The sequence below is a fragment of the Jaculus jaculus genome, chromosome 1, assembly GCF_020740685.1.
Source record: "Jaculus jaculus isolate mJacJac1 chromosome 1, mJacJac1.mat.Y.cur, whole genome shotgun sequence".
NCBI lineage: Eukaryota > Metazoa > Chordata > Mammalia > Rodentia > Dipodidae > Jaculus > Jaculus jaculus.
In genome coordinates this window covers 246,626,686-246,648,176 of record NC_059102.1, presented here as the reverse complement: position 1 = coordinate 246,648,176, position 21,491 = coordinate 246,626,686, and the positions used below count along the sequence as shown (strand labels likewise).

Sequence of the window (21,491 nt, the reverse complement as noted above, 5' to 3'; positions counted from 1 at the left end):
CCGTGTTTGGTGTTATCTGTGACCTTAGTTCTAATAGTGTTTGTTTGACGAATTTGGGAGCCCCCATGTTAGGTGCATATATGTTTAGGATTGTAATGTCCTCCTGTTGGAGTGTGCCCTTAATCAATATAAAGTGACCTTCCTTATCTTTTTTGACTAACTTCGGACTAAAGTCCACCCTGTCTGATATTAGGATAGCAACCCCTGCTTGTTTTCTAGGCCCATTTGCTTGAAACACCGTCTTCCAACCTTTCACCCTAAGATAATGTCTATCCTTTGTAGAAAGGTGAGTTTCTTGAAGACAACAAATTGTAGGATCCTGCTTTTTAACCCAGTCTGCAAATCTATGTCTTTTCGTTGGGGCATTGAGACCGTTGATATTAAGAGATATTATTGAAAGGTGTGTATTTATGTTTGCCATTTGTGTGTGTGTGTGTGTGTTACTTGTTCTACCTGTGCTCTCTTCTGTTAACTGGTATTTGAGTATGGCTGGTTTTTTCTAGGTTCCTTATATGTGTGCTTTTCCTTTTGTTCAGCATGGAGGATTCTATCAAGTATTTTCTGTAGAGCTGGTTTTGTCTTCAGATATTCCTTTAACCTGCTTTTGTCATGGAATGTCTTTATTTCTCCATCTATTTGGATGGATAACTTTGCAGGATAAAGTAACCTTGGTTGACAGTTGTTATCTTTCAGAACTTGGAATATATCACTCCAGGCCCTTCTGGCTTTAAAAGTTTGTGTTGAATAATCTGCTGTAATCCTGATGGGCTTGCTTTTGTAGGTAACTTGATTTTTCTCTCTAACTGCTTTCAATATTTTTTCTTTGGTTTGTGTGTTTGGAAGTTTGAGTATAATGTGGCGAGGAGAGTTTCTTTCTGGGTTTTGTCTGGCTGGGGTTCTAAAGGCTTCCTGTATCTGTATTGGCACCTCTTTCCCAATTTGGGGAAAATTTTCCTCTATGATTTTGTTGAAGATGCCTACTATGCCTCTGGAGTGGAATTCTTCTCCTTCTACTATGCCCTGAATTCTTATATTGGATCTTTTCATAGTGTCCCGAATATCTTGAAATTCCCACTCGTACTTTTCTATAAGTTTGTCTTTCTCTTTGTTGGACTGCATTAGGTCTGCCACCTGATCTTCTAGCTTAGATATTCTGTCCTCTCCCTCATCCATCCTACTGGTGAGATTTTCTACAGAGTTTTTTATTTCATTAACTGTGTTCTTCATTGCTAATAATTCTGACTGGTTTTTCTTTATTATTTCTATTTCTCTATTTATGTCTTGTATTGCCTTCTTTATTTCATTAAATTGGTGTCCTGCCTCTTCTTTGATTCCTTTGATTTCCTCTTTGATTTCCTCTTTGATTTCTTCTTTGGTTGTATTCATGTGTTCTTTGACCTCTTTGAACATATTTATAATTATTCTTTTGAACTCTTTCTCAGGCATTTCCTCTAACTCTTTCTCACTGGAGGACATTTCTGATGCATTAATACTTTTAGGTGGATTTATATCGTCTTGCTTTTTAGTGTTTCTTGTGTTATAATGTATATATTTTTGCATCTTGGATTAAGTTAATGCTTGGATTTTCTAGCTAGCTGTGTATTCTTAGCTGTATCAATTGATTTGGTGTAAAATATTTTCAGGGTAGGACCTTAAGGTATTAGGTGTGGCTCTTAAGACTCTCAGAGTATCTACAAAGATGTTCTTAGGGGTTGAGTTTCCCTGCTATAGGAGTATTCAAGCAGGCTGAGTGGAATAATATACTGGTAGATTCTAAAATTTAGCTAAACACTGTACCCATTCCATCAACAACAGCCCCGAGTATGTATGCAAGAGTAGTTATTATAATGACCAGATCCTCTATCAACAAAGAGGTTTAGATTTCTGGTCTGTTGAGGTATCCAAGTCAGCTTGTGACCAGGTGAGACCCTTCCCTGGTGCAATCCCAGTTACCTTGGGTGATTGTGGTCTCAGTCAAGTTGCTGCCTGGGTCGTCGGGCTGCTGTTCTGATTTCTGGAGCTGGGCACTTGCTTTTCCTACGGGGCAAACTGAGCCGCTGCCGCCTCTGCAGCTGTTGTAGGTGTCTCCGCCGGAGCCCCCACCACTGCTGAAGCTGCCGTTGTCGTGTCCACCGCTGCTGCTCACCCCGAAGCCACTGCTGTCCTGGGTCCGCTGCTGCTGGGGCCACTGGTACCGGTGCTGGAGCCGCTGAAGTTGCTGCCAAATTCTGCTCCTGCTTGGGTCCCGCCGTCAGCCCAAGTTGGCGTGGCCGGGTCCCGGGCCGCTGCTGTGTTCGCTGGAGCTGGGTTCAGGCGGCAGGGGAGGGGAGGGAGCCGCGGCTGTTCTGGTTGTATCGTGTGCTTTTACCTCGCGGTCTGCTCCTCCCTCCGTTGCTCGCTGCCGCTCTCCCCTCACGTTTCCCGAGTTGCGGAGAGCGCGGTGTGAGGGGAAAATCCCGCACCTGGCTTGTCCTGCGGCTCGAGTCGAGAGACCGGCGGTTTTCTGCCGCTCCGCGGTTGCGGCGGGTAGCTGAGCCGCCCCGGAGCCGCTGTTCCCGGCTGTGCAGGCTCTGGATGCTCTATAACTCTTCCACTTCTCCGCTGCCGCCTCAACTTCCTATACACCTCACTTTTTAGTAAAAGTGTGTATTTTGCTGAGTTTATTTTGGTCTTTCCCCCCCAGGCTGTTTTGGCGTGGTACCTACGCCGCCATCTTAACCGGAAGTCCCGAAATAAATATTTTTTAAAAAAGATAGCACAGTGTTCTTACTTGAAGAGTAAAATAGAGCCAGACATAGTGCCACGTGCCTGTAATCTTGGCACTTAGCTGAGAGTAAGATCACACATTGGAGGCCAGATTGGGCTATGAGACCCTGTCAGAAAATTCTAACTCAGGCTGGCCTGGAATTAAGTCTTTGGCTGGCCTCGAACTTATAGCTATCCTCCTACCTCAGCCTCCCAAGCACTGGGATTAAAGGCATGTGCCACCACGCCTGGCTGAAGTCTAGGATTTCTAGAACTCAGAAGCTGGCAAAGGGCCTATAGACTGGGACTCTCACCTCCATAAGGGATTGATGCTTGGGTGATAGCCCTGCTCTGAGGGGCCAGAGAAAAAGAGCCTCCTAACGGGGATGGTGGGAGATGTGGAGCTGGAAACAACTGCTGTTCTGGAGGAGCTAGACCAGAGTAGCATTCCTACAGCAGGAAGCAAGCTTTGCCCTGCTCCTACCTGCCGGGCCCCTCTCATTTCCACTGTCGGCCATACCTGATACCTGGAAAGCAGAATAGAAGAGTAAGTGTGAAAGAGAGGGCTTGCCCTACATTAAGGCAACAATCTCGGATTCTTGTAGTACCAGTCTAGCTCTGCTGGTGAGAACTGTTCATGTAGGAGCTTGAAAAGGCCAGAGGGCCCTGGCTTAAACTGGTGCTGCTAGCCATGACTCTCAAACTCTACAAAACTCTATGAAGCACTTCTTCATTCAGTTATGATAACTGATGTGAAATGACGGCTATTTCTTCCTTTCTTGTAGAATGTAAAATATTACGAGGGTATCCGCGCTGCTGTTAGCAGAGTGAAAGACAGAGGACAGAAGGCCTTGGTTCTTGACATTGGCACTGGCACTGGACTCCTGTCAATGATGGCAGTCACAGCAGGTGCTGACTTTTGCTATGCCATTGAGGTAAGGTATAGTATCTGGTTGTTTTTTGTTTTTTTAAGTTTTAATTTATTTATTTGCATGTTTGTGTATGCATGTGTCAGGGTCTTTTCCCATTACATGGGTGGCTGGGAAATTGAACTTGGGCCAGCTGCTTTGAAACAAGGACTCTTAACTGTTAAACCATCTCCCCAACCCACTTAAAAAATATTTTATTTATTTATTTGAGAGAAGGAGAGAGATAAAGAGAGAATGGGCATGCCAGGGCTGCCAGCCACTGCAAATGAACTGCAGACGCATGTTCCACCCTGTGTATCTGGCTTATGTGGGTCCTGGGAAATCGAACCTGGGTCATTTGGCTTTGCAGGGAAGCATCTTAACCACTAAGTCATCTCTCCAGCCCCCACTATTTTTTTATTTTTTAAGACAGGCTCTCTTGTAGCTCAGGCTGACCTTAAACTTACTATGTAGCCAAGGTTGTCCTTGAACTTCTAATCCTCCTGCTTCCATCATCCAAGTGCTAGGGATTGCAGGCCAACATCACCATGCTCAGCTTCAAGCTGGGTTTGATTTGGCAGGGGTGGGGGCCGCAAGGGAGGGTTCAGGCTTGCCTGTGACTACTAGATAGGTGTGTGGCTGAGCATGGTCATGGGTGGGAAAGGGAAGATGGCTGTGAGGGAAGGGTATAGTGCTCTACATTCTGGAGGGTCCTAAGTACTATAGGAAAATAAAGACTGTGTTCTGCTAGAAGTAGGGGCCTGGAACAGTTTTGAGCATAAAAGTGACCTGTTCATACATATAACATTGTTACAATCTTACCTGTGGAGAGTAAGCTACACGTCTCCATGTTTGTGGGACCTTGCTACTCTGTCCTGTCTGTGATGTGGGCATGGCACACTGCCTTACTACATAGTGCAGTGTCCTCTTCTGTATTCTTTGCTCAGCCTGATTTGTGATGGTAACTTTTTTTTTTAAACTCATGGGGTTCCCCCCTCTTGGTTTTCCCTTTCTTTGTTTATTTTTATTTATTTATTTGAGAGCCACAGACAGACAGAGAAAGAGGCAGAGAGACAGAGAATGGGCACACCAGGGCCTCCAGCCACTGCAAACAAACTTCAGAAACTCCAGACGCGTGCGCCCCCTTGTGCATCTGGCTAACGTGGGTCCTGGGGAATTGAGTCTAGAACCGGGGTCCTTAGGCCTCACAGGCAAGTGCTTAACCGCTAAGCCATCTCTCCAGCCTGTGATGATAACTTTTGACAGAACCTTAAACTTGAGTCTTCATCTCTCTTTTGGTAGTAGTGGGGAGGTATGTTGAGACAGGGTCTCTCACTCTGTATCCCAAGCTACCTTGGAACTCACTCTGTAACTCATGTTGATTTTGGAATTCAGAATTATCCTGCCTAAGCCCTCCAAATTCTGGGATTACAGGTGTGATTTACCACACTCAACTCTGAATCTCATTTTTCTTTTTTTTTTTCTTTTTTTGTTTTTGAGGTAGGGTCTCACTCTAGCTCAGGCTGACCTGAAATTCACTATGTAGTCTCAAGGTGGCCTTGAACTCAGGGCAATCCTCCTACCTCTGCCTCCCGAGTGCTGGGATTAAAGGCATGTGCCACCACGCCTGGCTGAATCTCATTTTTGGGGGGAGGGAGATTCTGAGGTAGGGTCTCACTGTAGTCCAGGCTGACCTGGAACTCACTCTGTACTCCTAGGCTAGTCTTGAACTCACAGCAGTCCTCCTACCTCTGCTCCCAAGTGCTAGGATTAAAGGCAAACACTATCATATCCAGCTGAATCTCATCCTTTTTTTTTTTTTTTAAGTATTTTTATTTATTAATTTGCAAGCAGAGAGAGAGAAGAGAGACAGAGAGAATGGGTACACCAGGTCCTCTAGCCACTGCACACAAACTCCAAAGGCATGTACCACTTTGTGCATCTGGCTTTATGCGGGCACTGGGAAATCAAACCCGGGTCATTAGGCTTTGGAAGCAAGCACATTAACCATTGAGCAATCTCTTTAGCCCTGAATCTGATCCTTTTATGCTCATTTGCATGGCACCCATTTGGGGAATAAAACATTTTGAAATCTTGGGACTAGATTGCTGACCTTGAGCAGGTATATTTTTTAACTTATTATGGATTTTTTTTTTTTTTTTTTTTGGCTGTGCTGTCCAGGTTTTTAAGCCTATGGCTGATGCTGCTGTGAAGATTGTGGAGAAGAATGGCTTCAGTGATAAGATTAAAGTTATCAACAAGCATTCCACGGAAGTGACTGTTGGGCCAGGTAAGAGCTATGCATCCTGCATGGAGGGCTTAACTTGCCCTTATGAGAGTGGAAAAGGAGGGTTCCAGCTACTCAGCACAAATCTGGTACTGTACATGATGGCTTTAACTGTAAGCACTTGGCTTTTCTACTAGTTAAAAACAAGTCAGCCACGTGTAAACCAGAGCTAATCCAATGTAACAGCAGCCACACAAAGGATAGCACTTTTTCCTTTAAACATATTAGAATTCTTTTTAAAAAATATTTTATTTTTATTTATTAGTGAGAGGGAGTGATAATAGATGTGCCAGGGCTTCCAGCCACTGCAGTTGAACTCCAGACACGTGTGCCACCTCATGCATCTGGCTTATGTGGCATCTGAAGGATTGAATTGAGGTCCTTAGGCTTTGTGGGCAAGTGCCTTAACCGCTAAACCATCTCTCCAGTCCCGTGGAATTCTTTTTTTTTTTTTTTAATATTTAATTTAATTAATTTATTTATTTTTGGTTTTTCAAGATAGGGTCTCGCTCTAGCCCAGGAATTCACTATGTAGCTTCAGGGTGACCTTGAATTCATGGTGATCCTCCTACCTCTGCCTCCTGAGTGCTGGGATTAAAGGCGTGCGCCACCACACCCGGCTATTTTACTTATTTATTTGAGAGAGAGAGAGACAAAAAAAAAGAAGCAGGTAGAGAGAGAGCGATAGAGAAAGAAGCAAAGAGAGAGAGAGAGAGAGAATGGGCATGCTAGGGCCTATAGCCCTGCAAATGAACTCCAGATACATGCACCACCTTGTGCATCTGGCTTAAGTGGGTTCTGGGGAATTGAACCTGGGTCCTTTGGCTTTGCAGGCAAGAACTTTAATCACTCTCCATCTCTCCAGCCCTGTGGAATTTTTAAGTAGAACAGTTTAGGTGCAACCTAAGGTAGCAACAAAGGGTGTTTTTTTTTTAATTTTTTTTTTTTTGTTCATCTTTATTTATTTATTTGAGAGCGACAGAGAGAGAGAGAAAGGGGCAGATAGAGAGAGAATGGGCACACCCTCCAGCCACTGCAAACAAACTCCAGATGTGTGCGCCCCCTTGTGCATCAGGCTAACGTGGGACCTGGGGAATCAAGCCTCGAACTGGGGTCTTTAGGCTTTACAGGCAAGTGCTTAACTGCTAAGCCATCTCTCTAGCCCAACAAAGAGGTTTTATAGTCAAGAGTGTGACTGAAATGGCTAGATTTCACATGCCCTGTCATACTTGAAGAGTTGGGGGATTTCGGGGAAAGCTGTGGTTGGTTATAGATATCACCAGTAAGCATCTACTTAAAGTCAATACTTTATTTTATCTTTTTGCTTTTGTTTGTTTATTTTCAGGCAGGGTCTCAGTCTAGCCCAAGCTGGCCTGGAGCTCACTATGTAGCCTCAGAGTATCTCTCTGATCACAAATGAAATAAAAATATTAAAAAAATTAATTGGATTAGCCAGGCATGGTGACATATGCCTCTAATCCCAGCACTCAGGAGGCAGAGGTAGGAGGATCACTGTGAGTTCAGGGCCAGCCTAGGACTGCTGAGTGAGTTTCAGGTCAGCCTGGACTAGAGTGAGACTCTACCTGGGGACCCCACCAAATATAAATATATATGAAATAGTGCTAAAGTTTGGGTTGGAGAGATGGCTTAGCAGATAAGGCAATTCCCCAGGACCCACATAAAGAGATACACGTGGTGGTGCATGTGTCTGGAGTTTGTTTGCAGTAGCTGAAGGCCTGGCATACCCATTTTCTTTCTCTCTATTTGTCTGTTTCTCTTTCTCAAATAAATAAAAAAAATTTTAAAGAGAGAGGGATAGAAGGGCTGGAGATATGGCTTAGTCATCAAGGTGCTTGCTTGCCTGCGAAGCCAAAGGACCCAGGTTTAATACTCCAGTACTCATGTAAGACAGATGTACAAGGTGGCTCATGCATCTGGAGATAGTGTGCAGAGGCTGGAGGCCTGGTGTACCCATTCATTCTCACTCTCTGCCGCTTTCTCTGTCTCTGAAATAAATAAATAAAGATAAAATATTAAAAAGAAAAAGTTTAAAAAAATATTGCTGAAATTCTTTTAAATAGCATCAGTTAAATGCTGACATCTAAAAAAGAAAATAAAGTGAGTCTATTCAAAAGGAACTCACTATCTTACTGCTCACACCTTGGTACTTAGTAGTACCCTATCTCGTTGCCCAAGCCTGAAAGAAGGCAGGCAGTCATCTTTATGTGTCCCTCTGTCTTCATTTCCTGCTTTTTCAGCACTATTGATTGTACTTCCCGAGTATCTTTTCCTCATCTCCCCTACCCTGTCATAGCTCAAGTTCTCTTATCTTACCCAGGCTATTACCACTGTTGCCCTGGGCTGGGGAGATGGTTCCATGCTTAAAGGCACTTGCTTGCAAAGCCTGCTGGTCTGGGTTTGATTCCCCAGTACCCATGCAAAGCCAAAATCGTCTGGTGTTTGTCTACAGCAGCAAGGAACGTTGACCCTCCCCCGCCCTCCCACCCCCACACACATGCAAATAAATAAATATTGGAAAAAAACAACAAGCTGTTGCCCTAACTACAGGCCCATAAACCTACAGCACTTCCCCCCCTCCCCCACCCACCTCAAGATAGGGTCTCGTTCTAGCCCAGGCTGACCTGGAATTTACTATGTAATCTCAGGCTGGCCTCCAATTCACAGCAATCTTCCTACCTCTCCCTCCCAAGTGCTGGGATTAAAGGTGCGTGTTATAACACTCAGCCTAGAGCATTCCCCCCCCCCACCCCGTTTTCTGAAGTAGGGTCTCACGCTAGCTCAGGCTGACCTGGAATTCACTATGTAGTCTCAGGGTGGCCTCGAACTCTTGTCGATCCTCCTACCTCTGTCTGGGATTAAAGTGCTGAGATTAAAGGCATGTGCCACCATGCCTGGCTCTTTTTTTTTTTTTTTTTTAAGTTTTTGTTTTTATTTATTTATTAGGGAGAGGGAGAGAATGGGTGAGCCAGGGCCTCTAGCTACTGCAAATGAACTCCAGACGTGTGTACCACTATGTGCATGTGGCTTACACAGGACCTGGAGAATCAAACCTGGGTCCTTAACTGCTAAGCCATCTTTCCAGCCCTAGGGCATTCTTTTTGCTAGGAATTTTTTTTTTTTTTTTTCCAAGGTAGGGTCTCGCTCTGGCTCAGGCTGACCTGGATTCACTATGTAGTCTCAGGGTGGCCTCAAACTCATAGCAGTTCTTCTACCTCTGCCTCCCAAGTGCTGGGATTAAAGGCGTGTGTTGCCACGCCCGGCTAGGAATTTTTTTTTTTGAACGTGATCATGCTGCCTTTTCTAATTAAAATGCTTCAAGGTCCCCATCTAAAATCAGAAGTCCCTTTGCAGCACCTTCTCATCTGCTGCTGTCTTTGTCTTCTCTCTTGCCATTTGACCCACCACCTACACCAGACACATGGGGGTTGTTTTTCAACCCCAGTGCCTTTGCCCCCATCCTTCGTCAAGGAGTGCTTTTTCCCTTGTAGCCCGTCTAACCCACTCTAGTCACACTTGTCTTGATCGAAGCAAGATCAAAAGTATAACATACCAGCAAAGGGTCTCGTATCTCATGCCACCTTCAGCATCGCTCTCCCTTTGCCCTCACTACTTTTTGTAATTATCACCTCTAAATAACCGAAAATTCTGTTAATAGTTTGCACACTTCTTACCTTCCCAACATTGTATGATTTTAGGGGACAAAATGGATGTTTCATTCTCAGCTTGGCTGAGCACCTAACAGTTTCCCAAGCACTTTTTGACAGTAGCACAATGCTTTCGGGGTTCATCCACATTGTTCTGTGTCTCTAGAGTTCACTGGATGTCTCTGGAGGAACCCTTTGTTGTCTGTACTACAGTTCATTCAGACAGTTCATTTCTGATACTGTTTTTAAGAAATATTTTCCCATTGGCCCTGAATCAAGGCCGGCAGTTGGCTGAAGCTGTTGGTTTCAAGCAGGAGCCTAAAGAAATGTCTTCCTATGGTCTGTTGGCCATTTCAGAAATTTGGAAATGCAATGGTCAATTCATTAGAAAGAAACACCTGGCTGGGTGTGGTCACCCATCTCTGTGATCCAGCACTTGTAAGGCTGAGGCAGGGATTGAGAGTTTGAGGATCGTCTGGGCTATATACTGAGACCCTGCCTCAGCAAAATAGCCAAAGAAACAACAGAGTTGTGGGTGATAAATGTGGGTCAATAAATTAAAGTTTAATTTTATTTATTTGCAAGCAGAGAGAGATAGAAGTGAGAGGGAGAGAGGGAGAGAGAGAGAAGAAAGGAAGGGCATGCTAGGGCCGCTAGCTGCTGCAAATAAACTTGAATGCATGCTAAAAAAAGAAAAGTATTTTCCATTTGTTTATCAGAGATAGAGAAAAAACAGAAAGAAAGAATGAGCATAGGTGTACCAAGGCCTCTAGCCACTGCAAACAAACTCCAGATACATGTGCCACTTTGTGCATCTGGCTTTATGTGGGAACTGGGGAATCGAATCCATGCTGTTAGGCTTTTAGGCTTTGTTAGCAAGTGTCTTTAACTACTGAGCTATCTCTCTAGTCCCTGATAGTGGTGTTTTTTCTTTCTTTTTTTTAGGTTTTTTTTTTTTTTTCAAGGTAAGGTCTTACTCTAGCTCAGGCTAACCTAAATCTTGTACTGTAGTCATAGGCTGGCCTTGAACTCACACCAATCCTCTTACCTCTGCCTCCAAAGTGCTAAGATTAAAGGTGTACACCACTAAGTCCAGCCTGTTTTTATTTTTAAATTGTATTTTCACTTTATTGTATTCTAATGGTTTGCTCTACTAGTTATATTTCTTCAATTAAATAATAGATTCCATGGACAAGTTCTTTATTTTTCTTTCTCCCACAGTACTTAGCCTAGCTGGCACAGAAAAAAATTATTAACTTCTTTTTTTTCAAAAATTTTTTAAAACTTATTTATTTGAGAGCCACAGACAGAGAGAGAAAGAGGCAGAGAGAGAGAGAGAGAATGGGCACACCAGGGCCTCCAGCCACTGCAAATGAACTCCAGACTCATGCCTGGGGAATCAAGCCTCGAACCAGGGTCCTTAGGCTTCACAGGCAAATGCTTAACCACTAAGCCATCTCTCCAGCCCTTTTTCCAAATTTTTATTAACAACTTCCATGATTATAAAAAATACCCCATGGTAATAACCTACCTCCCCCCCACACTTACCCCTTTGAAACTCCACTCTCCATCATATCCCCTCCCCATCTCAATCAGTCTCTCTTTTAATTTTGGTGTCATGATCTTTTCCTCCTCTTATGATGGTCTTGTGCAGGTAGTGTCAGGCACTGTGAGGCCATGGATATCCAGGCCATTTTGTGTCTGGAAGGAGCACGTTGTATGGAGTCCTACCCGTTTTTTGGTTCTTACATTCTTTCCGCCACCTCTTCCTTATTAGACCCTGAGCCTTGGAAGGTGTAATAGAGATATTACAGTACTGAGCACTGCGGTCAGTTCTTTCCAGCACCATGATACCTTCTGAGCCTTCCCAAGGTCACTGCCATCTGAAAAGAGAAGGTTCTCTACCAAAAGTGAGAGTAGCATTAATATAAGAGTATGAACATTAAGAGAAGTGCTTACTGGGCAGTTTGATAAGCACAGTATATAAATTTAGCCAGACAGCAGCAGATGTTATACCTCTAGGGCTCATGACTACCCCTATTTTAAGTTTTCCATATTAGGGATGAATTCCCTCTCATGGAGCGGGCCTCCAGTCCAAATTGAGGGCAGTTGGTTTCCACCATGATAGACTGCCACTATTGTACCCATTGGCTCATTTGGTGTGGCCGGCCAAATATAAGGCTTGCAGAGGCCACTGTTGAGTATCTTCACTGGTGATTTCTCTTTCTCCCATGGAACTGCATGCAGAATGGCTTCTTCCAGCTTTCTGTCAGCTGGTCTACATGGGGGAGGTTTTCAGCTCAGCTCCAGTAGGATTTCTCAGTGGCCTTGCAGCCCAAGTATATGGAGTCTTCAGCAATAGGGTCTTACCATCTATTCCTGGTGGGAAGCCAAGGGCCTCGGCAATGGCCTATAATGTTTTGAGGACATCATGGACCTCCCTGGCCAACAACTCACTGTGAGGTATCCCATCCCTGGCACTGAAAATTTTCTAGCAACATCCTATGGCTTCTGAGTGTTTCATTGTTCAAAAAAGTTGGATTCCATATGATTTATTTATATATTATTAACTTCTTGCTATTTTTTAAAATTTTTATTAGCATTTTCCATGATTATAAAAAAAATATCCCATGGTAATTCCCTCCCTCTCCCCACACTTTCCCCTTTGAAATTACATTCTCCATCATATTACCTCCCCATCTCAATCATTGTACTTACATATATACAATATCAACCTATTGAGTACCCTCCTCCCTTCCTTTCTCTTCCCTTTATGTCTCCGTTTTAACTTATTGGCCTCTGCTACTAAGTATTTTCATTCTTGGGCTGGAGAGATGGCTTAGCGGTTAAAGCGCTTGCCTGTGAAGCCTAAGGACCTCGGTTCTAGGCTCGGTTCCCCAGGTCCCATGTTGGCCAGATGCACAAGGGGGCGCACGCGTCTGGAGTTTGTTTGCAGTGGCTGGAGGCCCTGGCGCGCCCATTCTCTCTCTCTCCCTCTATCTGTCTTTCTCTCTGTGTCTGTCGCTCTCAAATAAATAAATAAAAATTTTTAAAAAATAGTATTTTCATTCTCATGCAGAAGCCCAATCATCTGTAGCTAGGATCCACATATGAGAGAGAACATGTGGCACTTGGCTTAACTTCTTGCTATTTTTGAAGCCTTTTTAAAATTAATTTATTTGCTACAAGAAAGAGAATAATGGGTGGCTGTCTTTTTGTTATTGTTATTATTTATTATTATTATTATTATTATTAAGGGGGTGAGGTAGGGTCTCACTATAGCCCAAGCTGACGTGGAATTCACTATGTAGTCTCAGAGTGGCCTGGAACTTGTGGCAGTCCTCCTATCTCTGCCTCCCAAGTGGTGGGATTAAAGGTGTGCACCACCATTTTTATTTTTATTTATTTGAGAGAAAGGGGCAGATGGAGAGAGTGGGAGAATTGGGTGTGCCAGGGCCTCTAGCTTCTACAAACAAACTCCAGATGCATGTGCCACCTGTCCATCTTACTTACATGGGTACTGGGGAATTGAACCTGGGTCCTTTGGCTTTGTTAAGGCAGGTGCCTTAACCACTAAGCCATTTCTCCAGGCTGTTTTGTTTTGTTTTTTAAAGCAGGATCTTACTCTGTATCCAGACTGGCCTTGAACTCATGGAGATCCTCCTCCCAAGTGCTGGGATTATAAGCATTGAGCTACTATGGCCAAACAGAGTTTTTTTTTTTTTTTCTTTCATAAAATATTTATTGCATACCACCTATATGCTAAGATTTATGTTAAAGACTTTGGTTCATTTTTCTAAGTGGAATAAGCCAAGCACAGAAAGACAAATATATCATGATTGCATCATACAAAGAACCAAAAAAAAAAAAAAAAATTAGTCTCTTGCAAATAGAGAAAAAGAATGGTAGTTACCCGGGAAATTGATTGCTTGAAGGGAAGATGTTTGTTAAAAGATACATTACTACAGAGAAAAAGAATAAGTTAGAGAAAAAGAATAAGTTCTTTAAATTTTATTCTATAACATGGTGACTATAACAGAGTTTGTTATATATCTCTGTTTTACTTCCTACTGACATGGAGCCCAAGTGTGCTTCACAGGAAAGGTACTTTTTTACCTTTGCTGTTCTGGTCCTCGTTTTATAGTTGAGGCAACTGATGGTCAGACCCAAGGCCTCAGGCTGGGTAGTGGGATCCAGGCCAGGTCTGTAGAACTCCAGACTCAATTGCTCCTTTTTTAAAAAGTTAAATATTTTATTTATTTATTAGAGAGAGAGAGAGAGAGAGAGAGAATATGAATATGGGCACACCAGGGCCTCTAGCTGCTGCAAATGAACTCCAGACACATGAGCCCACCTTGTGTATCTGGCTTATATGGGTCCTGGGGACCTGAACCTGGGTCCTGTGGCCTTGCAGGCAAGTGCCTTAACCACTAAGCCCCTCAGTTGCTCCTTCCTATGCCCATCTCTGAACAACTGTTCTTTTGTTTTGTTTTGTTTTGTTTTTGTTTTTTTGAGGTAGGGTCTCACTCTAGCCCAGGCTCACCTGGAATTCACTATGGAATCTCAGGGTGGCCTTGAACTCACGGTGATCCTCCTACCTCTGCCTGGCAAGTGCTGGGATTAAAGGCGTGGGCCACCACGCCCAACTCTACTGTTCTTCTTTTCTAGTATCAACTGTGAGACTTTTCCTCTGTTTAGGGAAGATGAGTGGGCTTTGTCAAATTGTAATTCATGAGCCTTTAGAAATGTTTACAGTCAATTTTCCATGATGAATAGCCAATTCCAAAGTGTATTTTCTCTCTTGACTCATTAAGAATTATAATTATAGAAGTGACATTACATTATGAAGGGGTAGAAAGCAGTTAAGCAGCCTCCAAAACCTACTTTGCTAAGGCAGCTGCTATTTGGGAGATTATTTGGTGGCCAGACAGCAGCTTAATTAAGAAGATTGAGTAGAAGGAATCTGGCGCTTCTTAATCATGGATCGCAATCTTGGCAGGCTTGTTGAACTCACGGTGGCTGCAGGGTTATCAGACAAGCTCCTTCTCTTGCTTTGCTTTTCTCTCCTTTCTGTAGCCTAGAAGTATTGGGAATACCCACGTTCAGTTTTTGAGTTCTGAATATATTTTGTTAGTAAGCATGGGAAATCTTTCTATATATTTGACCTATGTTTTTCTTTGTAACTATATATTCCCCCCCCCTCCATTTTTTATTCTTATTTTTTGGGTGTTTATAGTGTTCTGATGATTTTTCCAAGTCCCCTCTTGTAGTCTAAACACAGATTAAAAGAGGAAGTGTAGAGAGCACCCATTTTTCTTGATCTTATTGTCATTTTGCCATACATTACCCATTATATTTACAGACTATTTTTGCTGAACCATTGGAAAGTCAATCGCAGAGATAATATTCAGCTATTTCCATCTATGTATCTGTTTTCAATGGCATGACCTTTTGGCCAGGTACCTTTCATATATTTACCATAAATACTTTTCCGAGTCCGTTGTTTACTGCTGATCTCTTTTGTGTCTCGTGTTTTTCAGACGGTGACATGCCGTGCCGTGCCAACATCCTGGTCACAGAGCTATTTGACACAGAACTAATTGGGGAGGGAGCACTGCCCTCTTACGAACATGCTCATAGGCATCTTGTGCAGGTACTGGGCCCAGGGTCTCCATTGGGAGCACTGCCACCAGCATGGCCCTCTGCTGCTCCATGCTCAGCACGGCCTGCATTATCTACGCAGACACCCTGGGTATCCCTCCATTCCTGGCTCGTGAGGCATTAGTGCTGTGGTAGAGGAGCTTTTCCTTGTACTTCCCTGTTCTAGCAGCTGTGAGGATCCTCTTCACCGCTGGGTCTCCAGGGCCTGGCGGGTGGACTAGAGGATGCGGAGTGGAAGAAGAAAATAATAAGGAAGGTAGGGCCCCCAAACAAGCAGCTAGAGCCACGGTCACGGAAGGAGGGTGGTTTGTGGTGCCTGGTGAAGCCAGCAGGCCAGGGCACATGTGAGTGGGGTTGAGCTCTGCAGTGAGAAGGTTCTGGTCCTATGGTGCCAGGCTAGAGCTCTGCAGAACGGACGCTGTGAGCCCAGGCCCAGGATGGCTCCTTGGTTGGAAGATGTGGACTCACTTCCAAGTCCCTGGGAGTTCATCAGCATGGTGATAATTTGGATCCGTTTTTAAAGTATTTAATAGTATCTGGTAGCTAGGATTTTTAAACCATCCTAGTACTCAATAGGCTGAGACAAGAGGACTTCAAGTTTGAGGTCAGCCTGAACTATGTGACTAAATAACACCCAGCCTGGTGTGATGTTTAATCCCAGCACTCAGGAGGCAGAGGTAGGAGGATCACTATGAGTTTAAAGCTACCCTGGGACTGTAGAGTGAGTTCTAGAAAACAACAACAAAAATAAAAATCATTTTAGGCATAATATGTATTCTTTTTGTTCCCCAAAGGTCGTAGGGCTGAAAAACCCATTATCCTGACAGTGGGAAGGGTTAGTTGACAAATTGGCCCAATACGAAAGGCCTTTGATCAATAGGAATTACCAAAATAACTGGATTTGTTATTGTTGCTTTTTGTTTTGTTTGTTTTTGCTATAAACCTAGGAAAATTGTGAGGCAGTACCTCACAAAGCAACTGTCTATGCCCAGCTGGTAGAGTCCCGAAGGATGTGGTCATGGAACAAGCTGTTTCCTGTTCGTGTTCAGACCAGCCTGGGAGAGCGGGTCATCACTCCCCCATCAGAACTGGAGCGGTGCCCAGGTGCGCCCTCTGTGTATGACGTTCAGCTGAACCAGGTGTCATCTGCTGACTTCACTGTCCTCAGTGATGTGCTGCCTATGTTCAGGTACCAAGGAAGCTCCCTGGGTGACAGTCCTTCCAGACATTTAGAGGAATTTGGGTTTTTAGAACATTTTTTTTGTATGGAAAGGAAAGCTAGCTGAGTCTTTTCTGGCCAAGTACCGTTGTTGATGAGGTCACCATAGAAGCTTAGCAGTGCATTGTATCAGGCTAAATTAAGTTCCTTTCCTGAATATTCTTCCACAGTGTGGACTTCAGCAAGCAAGTCAGTAGCTCAGCAGCCTACCATAGCAGGCAGTTTGAACCTCTGGCATCGGGCCAAGCTCAGGTGGTTCTCTCCTGGTGGGACATTGAAATGGACCCTGAAGGGAAGATCAAGTGCACCATGGCACCCTTTTGGGCACATCCGGACCCGCAGGGACTCCAGGTAAGAGGCAAGGCTAAACATATTTTCATGTGGGTCAGGAAACTTGTCTGTTTTCTCTTCTGTTGGCCCCTAGATCACAGTAATTTTAGAGACAGAAGTAACTCTCAAAGACAAAGAAGAGTTTTACTTTCAGGGGAAAAGTAAACACACTGGGCTGGGAATGTGGCTCAGGGGGAGGCACTATGCTATCTGCATGATCTCTAGCACTATAAAGAAAAGTTATAATAAAATATAAGGAGTTGGGATGATGGCTTAGTGGTTAAAGGCACTTGCTTCGAAAGCCTGTTGGCCTGAGTTCAATTCCCTAGAACCTATGTAAAGCCAGATGCACAAAATGGTACATACATCTGGAATTTCTTTGCAGGGGCAAGAGGCCCTGGCATACCCATACTCACATACACATACACACAAAATCTCTGCTCACAAATGAATAAATAAAAGAATTTTTAAAAATATATAAAATTAGGGGCTGGGGAAATGGCTCAGTGGTTAAACATGCTTGCTTACAAAGCTTGCTGACCTGGGTTTCGTTTCAGAGCCTACATAAGGTAGATGCAAAAGTGGCTGGTGCTCATTTGCAGTGGAAGAGGCCCTGGTGCACCCATTCACACATGTGTACACCCTGCTCACACAAAGAAAAAAATTTATTTTTTAATTTGAAAGAGAGATGCAGATAGGGAGAGAGAGAAAGAGAATGGGTATGTCAGGGCCTCCAGCTGCTGCAAATGAACTCCAGACACATGTGTCACCTTGTACATCTGGCTTTATGTGGGTCCTGGGGACTTGAACCTGGGTCCTTTGGCTTTGCAGGCAGGTACGCTAACCGCTAAGCCGTCTCTCAGCCCTCTTTTCAGAAACCATTCAAAAAAAATGAGGAGGCATAGTCTAGTTGTAGGACAGCAGCTCCCTCAGTGTAAGTTCATAATCAGCACGGGTACTCCGCGAGCAGCAGTGAAGTCTTCGTGAGTGAGTCCTGTCACTTGCCCTCATGCTGGCATGCCGCTCTCTCACGCCTTCCTGCCACAGAACATTCTAGGGCGCTCACATCGGCTCGGAACAGAGGACTGTAGATGCACTTTCTGCAGCTCAAAATCTCCCTTCTTCTACTCATTGGAAAGTGAACTTATATATATATGTGTGTGTGTGTGTGTTCATATATATATATAGAAAGAGGGCTGGGTGTGGTGGTGCACTCCTTTAATCCCAGCTCTAGGGAGGTAGAGGTAGGAGGATCGCCATGAGTTAGAGGCCACCCTCAGACTACATTGGTGAATTCCAGGTCAGTGTGACCTAGAGTAAAACCCTACCTAGAAAAAGAAAAAGAAAAAAAAAAGAACTATAAAAAGAAGAAGAAGAAGTCAGGTGTGGTGGCACATGCCTTTAATTCCAGCACTTGGGAGGCAGAGGTAGGAGGATCACTGTGAGTTCAAGGCCACCCTGAGACTACATAGTGAATTTCAGTCAGCCTGGGCTAGAGTGAGAGCCTACCTTGTAAAAAAATAAAGAAAGAAAGAAAGAAAAACAAAACAGTGTAAAGTAAAGGCCACCTGCAAGAACTATCTAAGCCATTAGCCCATGTCCTTTCAGGGAACAGGGTAGTTCTGTAGTCACTGAGGTTGAACAATCTACAGGGTACAGAGTGTATTGCTACTTTCCTTTTTGGTAACAAGGATTAAATCTAGGGCCTTAAGTATGCTGGGCGAGCACACTACCACCACTGAATTATACCCCTTGTCCCTTCCTCCTTTTTGAGACCAGATCTTGCCATTAGCTCAGGCCAGCGCTGAAACGTGCTGTCACCCACCGCGCGCTGAGATTACAGGCATGTGCTACCGTGCCCAGCTGCCAGCCCATTTTCAACTTTTTTTTTTTTTTTTTTTTAAGAGAGGTGAATTAGTTACCTTTTTCTTTGTTGAGGAAAAATGCCTGAGAAATCAATTTCAGGGGGAAGGGCTTATTTCCATTTACAGTTTGACGTTACAGTCCATGGCAGGGAAAGAAAGCATGGTAGCAAGAGTGTGTCGCAGGTGATCCTGTTTGGTGAGTAGTCAGGAGGCAGAGGCCAGGGGACACTGTCACTCAGCCAGTTCAGACCCCCCAGCCTGTTGAACGGCACTCCTCACAACTCGTGAGCCTTCCTGTCTCATTTAACCCTGTCTTGATCATTCTTCACAGGCGTTCCCAGGTCACCCCAGGTTCCATGACGTTGACAGTGTGAACCATCAGGCAGGGTCTCATGTATCCCAGGTTAGCCTTCAAGTTGCTGTGTAGCAGAAGATGATCTTTTTCTTTTTTGTTTGTTTTCTGTTTTGTTTTGTTTTGTTTGAGGTAGGGTCTCACTTTAGCTCAGGCTGACCTGGAATTTACTATGTAGCCTGATCCTCCTACCTCTGCCTCCCAAGTGCTGGGATTAAAGGCGTGCGCCACCATGCCCGGCCAGAGGATGATCTTTAATTTCCCATCCTTTTGGCTTCCACCTCCCAAGTGCTGTGACCATGGCTGTGCACCACTACTTCCGGTTTTTGTGCCAGGTCTCAAACCTAGGGCTTCTTGAAATATGTTAAGCAATGATAATACCAACTGAACTCCGTTCTCATTGCTTTTTTGTGTTTTTGGTCTTGATCTTCTGATCACCTCCTGCCACTATCTCCCAAGTACTGGGGTTACAGGTGTGCACCACCATGCCCAGCTGTGACCATAGTTAAGTTCTTTTTTATGGGCTTTGTTCTCTTTTGAGATAAGATCTCAAGTAGCCCGGGATGACCTTGAATTTGTTATGTAATTGTGGGTGACCTTGAACTCCATCTTTCAAGTGCTGGGATTATTCAGGCACTATACCCTTTAACTTTTAATTTTTTAGCTTATTTTTTGTTTTTTCAAGGGAGGGTCCCGCTCTAGCCCAGGCTGGCCTGGAATTCACTGTGTATTCTCAGGGTGGCCTTGAACTCATGGCAATCCTCCTACCTCAGCCTCCCGAGTGCTGAGACTAAAGGCGTGTGCCACCACACCGGCTTTTTTTCTTTAATGTTTAGTTTTTTTGGTTTTTCAAGGTAGGGTCTTCTGTAGTCCAGGCTGACCTGGAATTCACTATATAGTCTCAGGGTGGCCTTGAACTCACAGCGATCCTCCTACCTTTGCTTCCCAAGTTCTGTGCCACCATGCCTAGTTCTAACTTTTATTTTGAGACAAGGTTTTACTAAGTTGGCCTGGCTGGTCTTGAAGTCACTCTGTTGTGGGCAGGCCTGAACTTTGAGTCTTCCTGCCTCCCAAGTAGCTGGGAATACAGGCCTATACCACCAGCTCCAGCTTCTTGGTATGTCTTGTTGATTCAAGAAGCAAAAATTTGTAGCAGCTCTCCTACCCTGGCCCCTGGCTTACTGTTTATTGTTATTATTAATTATTATTATTATTATTATTTATTTGGAGAGAGGGAAGGTGGGAAGGTGAGTGGGCCAGGGCATCCTGACACAGAGCACAGAGAGACTTGGCTAGAATTCAGAAGAAAGGGAATTGAACCCAGGCCATCGGGCTTTGCAAGCAGTCTCTTCAGCCCTTTTTCTATTTTTATTTATTTGCATGTGTGTGTGTGTGTATGTGTATGGTTGCCAGATGTGGAGGTCAGAGGACAGAGGACATCCTGAAAGTGTTTCTCCTCCTCGTCCACCCTTTTTTTTTTTCTAGCTCAGGCTGACCTGGACTTCAATTTGTAGTCTCAGGTTGGCCTCAAATTCATGGCAACCATCCTACCTCTGCCTCCCAAGTGCTGGGATTAAAGGCGTGCATCACCACACCCAGCCTTTTTTTTTTTTTTTTTTGTCGTCCACCTTCTTATTTATTTGCATGTGTGTGTGTGTGTAGGTGCACTGGGGTCTCATCACTGCAAATGAATCCCCATTGAACTTTATGTGAGTGGCTGGATATTTGAACCTGGGCCAGCAAACTTTGTAAGCAAGCACCTTTAACAACTAACCCATCTCCCCATCCCCTAGTGATAACTGTTATACTGTTCGGTATTTAAAAGCTGAATTAATCTCTGTGACGACTTCACAAAACTACGTTGATCCCATTTAGCTTATCTTACCTTGGGACAGGTTCTGCCACTAGCTCTTTATGAAGACTTGGAAAAGCCAGGCATGGTGGCACATGCCTTTAATCCCAGCACTCGGGAGGCAGAGGTAGGAGGATTGCCATGAGTTTGAGGCCACCCTGAGAATACACAGTGAATTCCAGGTCAGCCTGGGCTAGAACAAGACCCTGTGTGAAAAACCAAAAAAAAATTCCGCAGTACCCATGTAAAGCCAGATGCATAGAGTGGTGCATGTACCGAGTCCATTTGCAGTGGCAGGAGACCTGGTGCGCCCCTCCTATCTCTCTCCGTCTCTGTCTCTCACAAATAATAAATAAATTCTAAAAAGAAAAGGAATTATGGGAAGACATGTTGACAGGGCAGTACTGCAGAGCGCACAGGGTTAGGGAAGCTTCTGGTTTTAGATAAATTTGGATAGTGTGAGAAAGAATAATAAGTATATCAGAATCTATTTGTTCTCAGAACATATCTGGTTGGATTATTGCTCTTTAGCTGTCATATCCAAACAGACATCTTAGGTAGTAGGTAGGTGATGTCTCAGACAAGTGGGGCAGGCCTTTTTTTCATT

At 44.2% G+C, this 21,491-nt stretch overlaps 1 protein-coding gene and 1 non-coding gene across 2 annotated transcripts in view; both read left to right on the top strand.

The window, feature by feature from the left end:
• Positions 1–21,491, top strand: part of Prmt7 (protein arginine methyltransferase 7) — a 55,954-nt gene that overhangs the window by 15,173 nt on the left and 19,290 nt on the right. The window contains exons 4-8 of the mRNA XM_004661663.2: positions 3,531–3,680; positions 5,835–5,943; positions 15,146–15,258; positions 16,214–16,455; positions 16,656–16,836. Coding sequence (XP_004661720.2) covers positions 3,531–3,680; positions 5,835–5,943; positions 15,146–15,258; positions 16,214–16,455; positions 16,656–16,836 — 795 coding nt within the window. The remainder of the gene's footprint in view (positions 1–3,530; positions 3,681–5,834; positions 5,944–15,145; positions 15,259–16,213; positions 16,456–16,655; positions 16,837–21,491) is intronic.
• On the top strand, positions 9,869–10,005 carry LOC123457843. The gene has a single exon (XR_006635204.1). It is a non-coding gene; the product is annotated as a small nucleolar RNA SNORA2/SNORA34 family (small nucleolar RNA).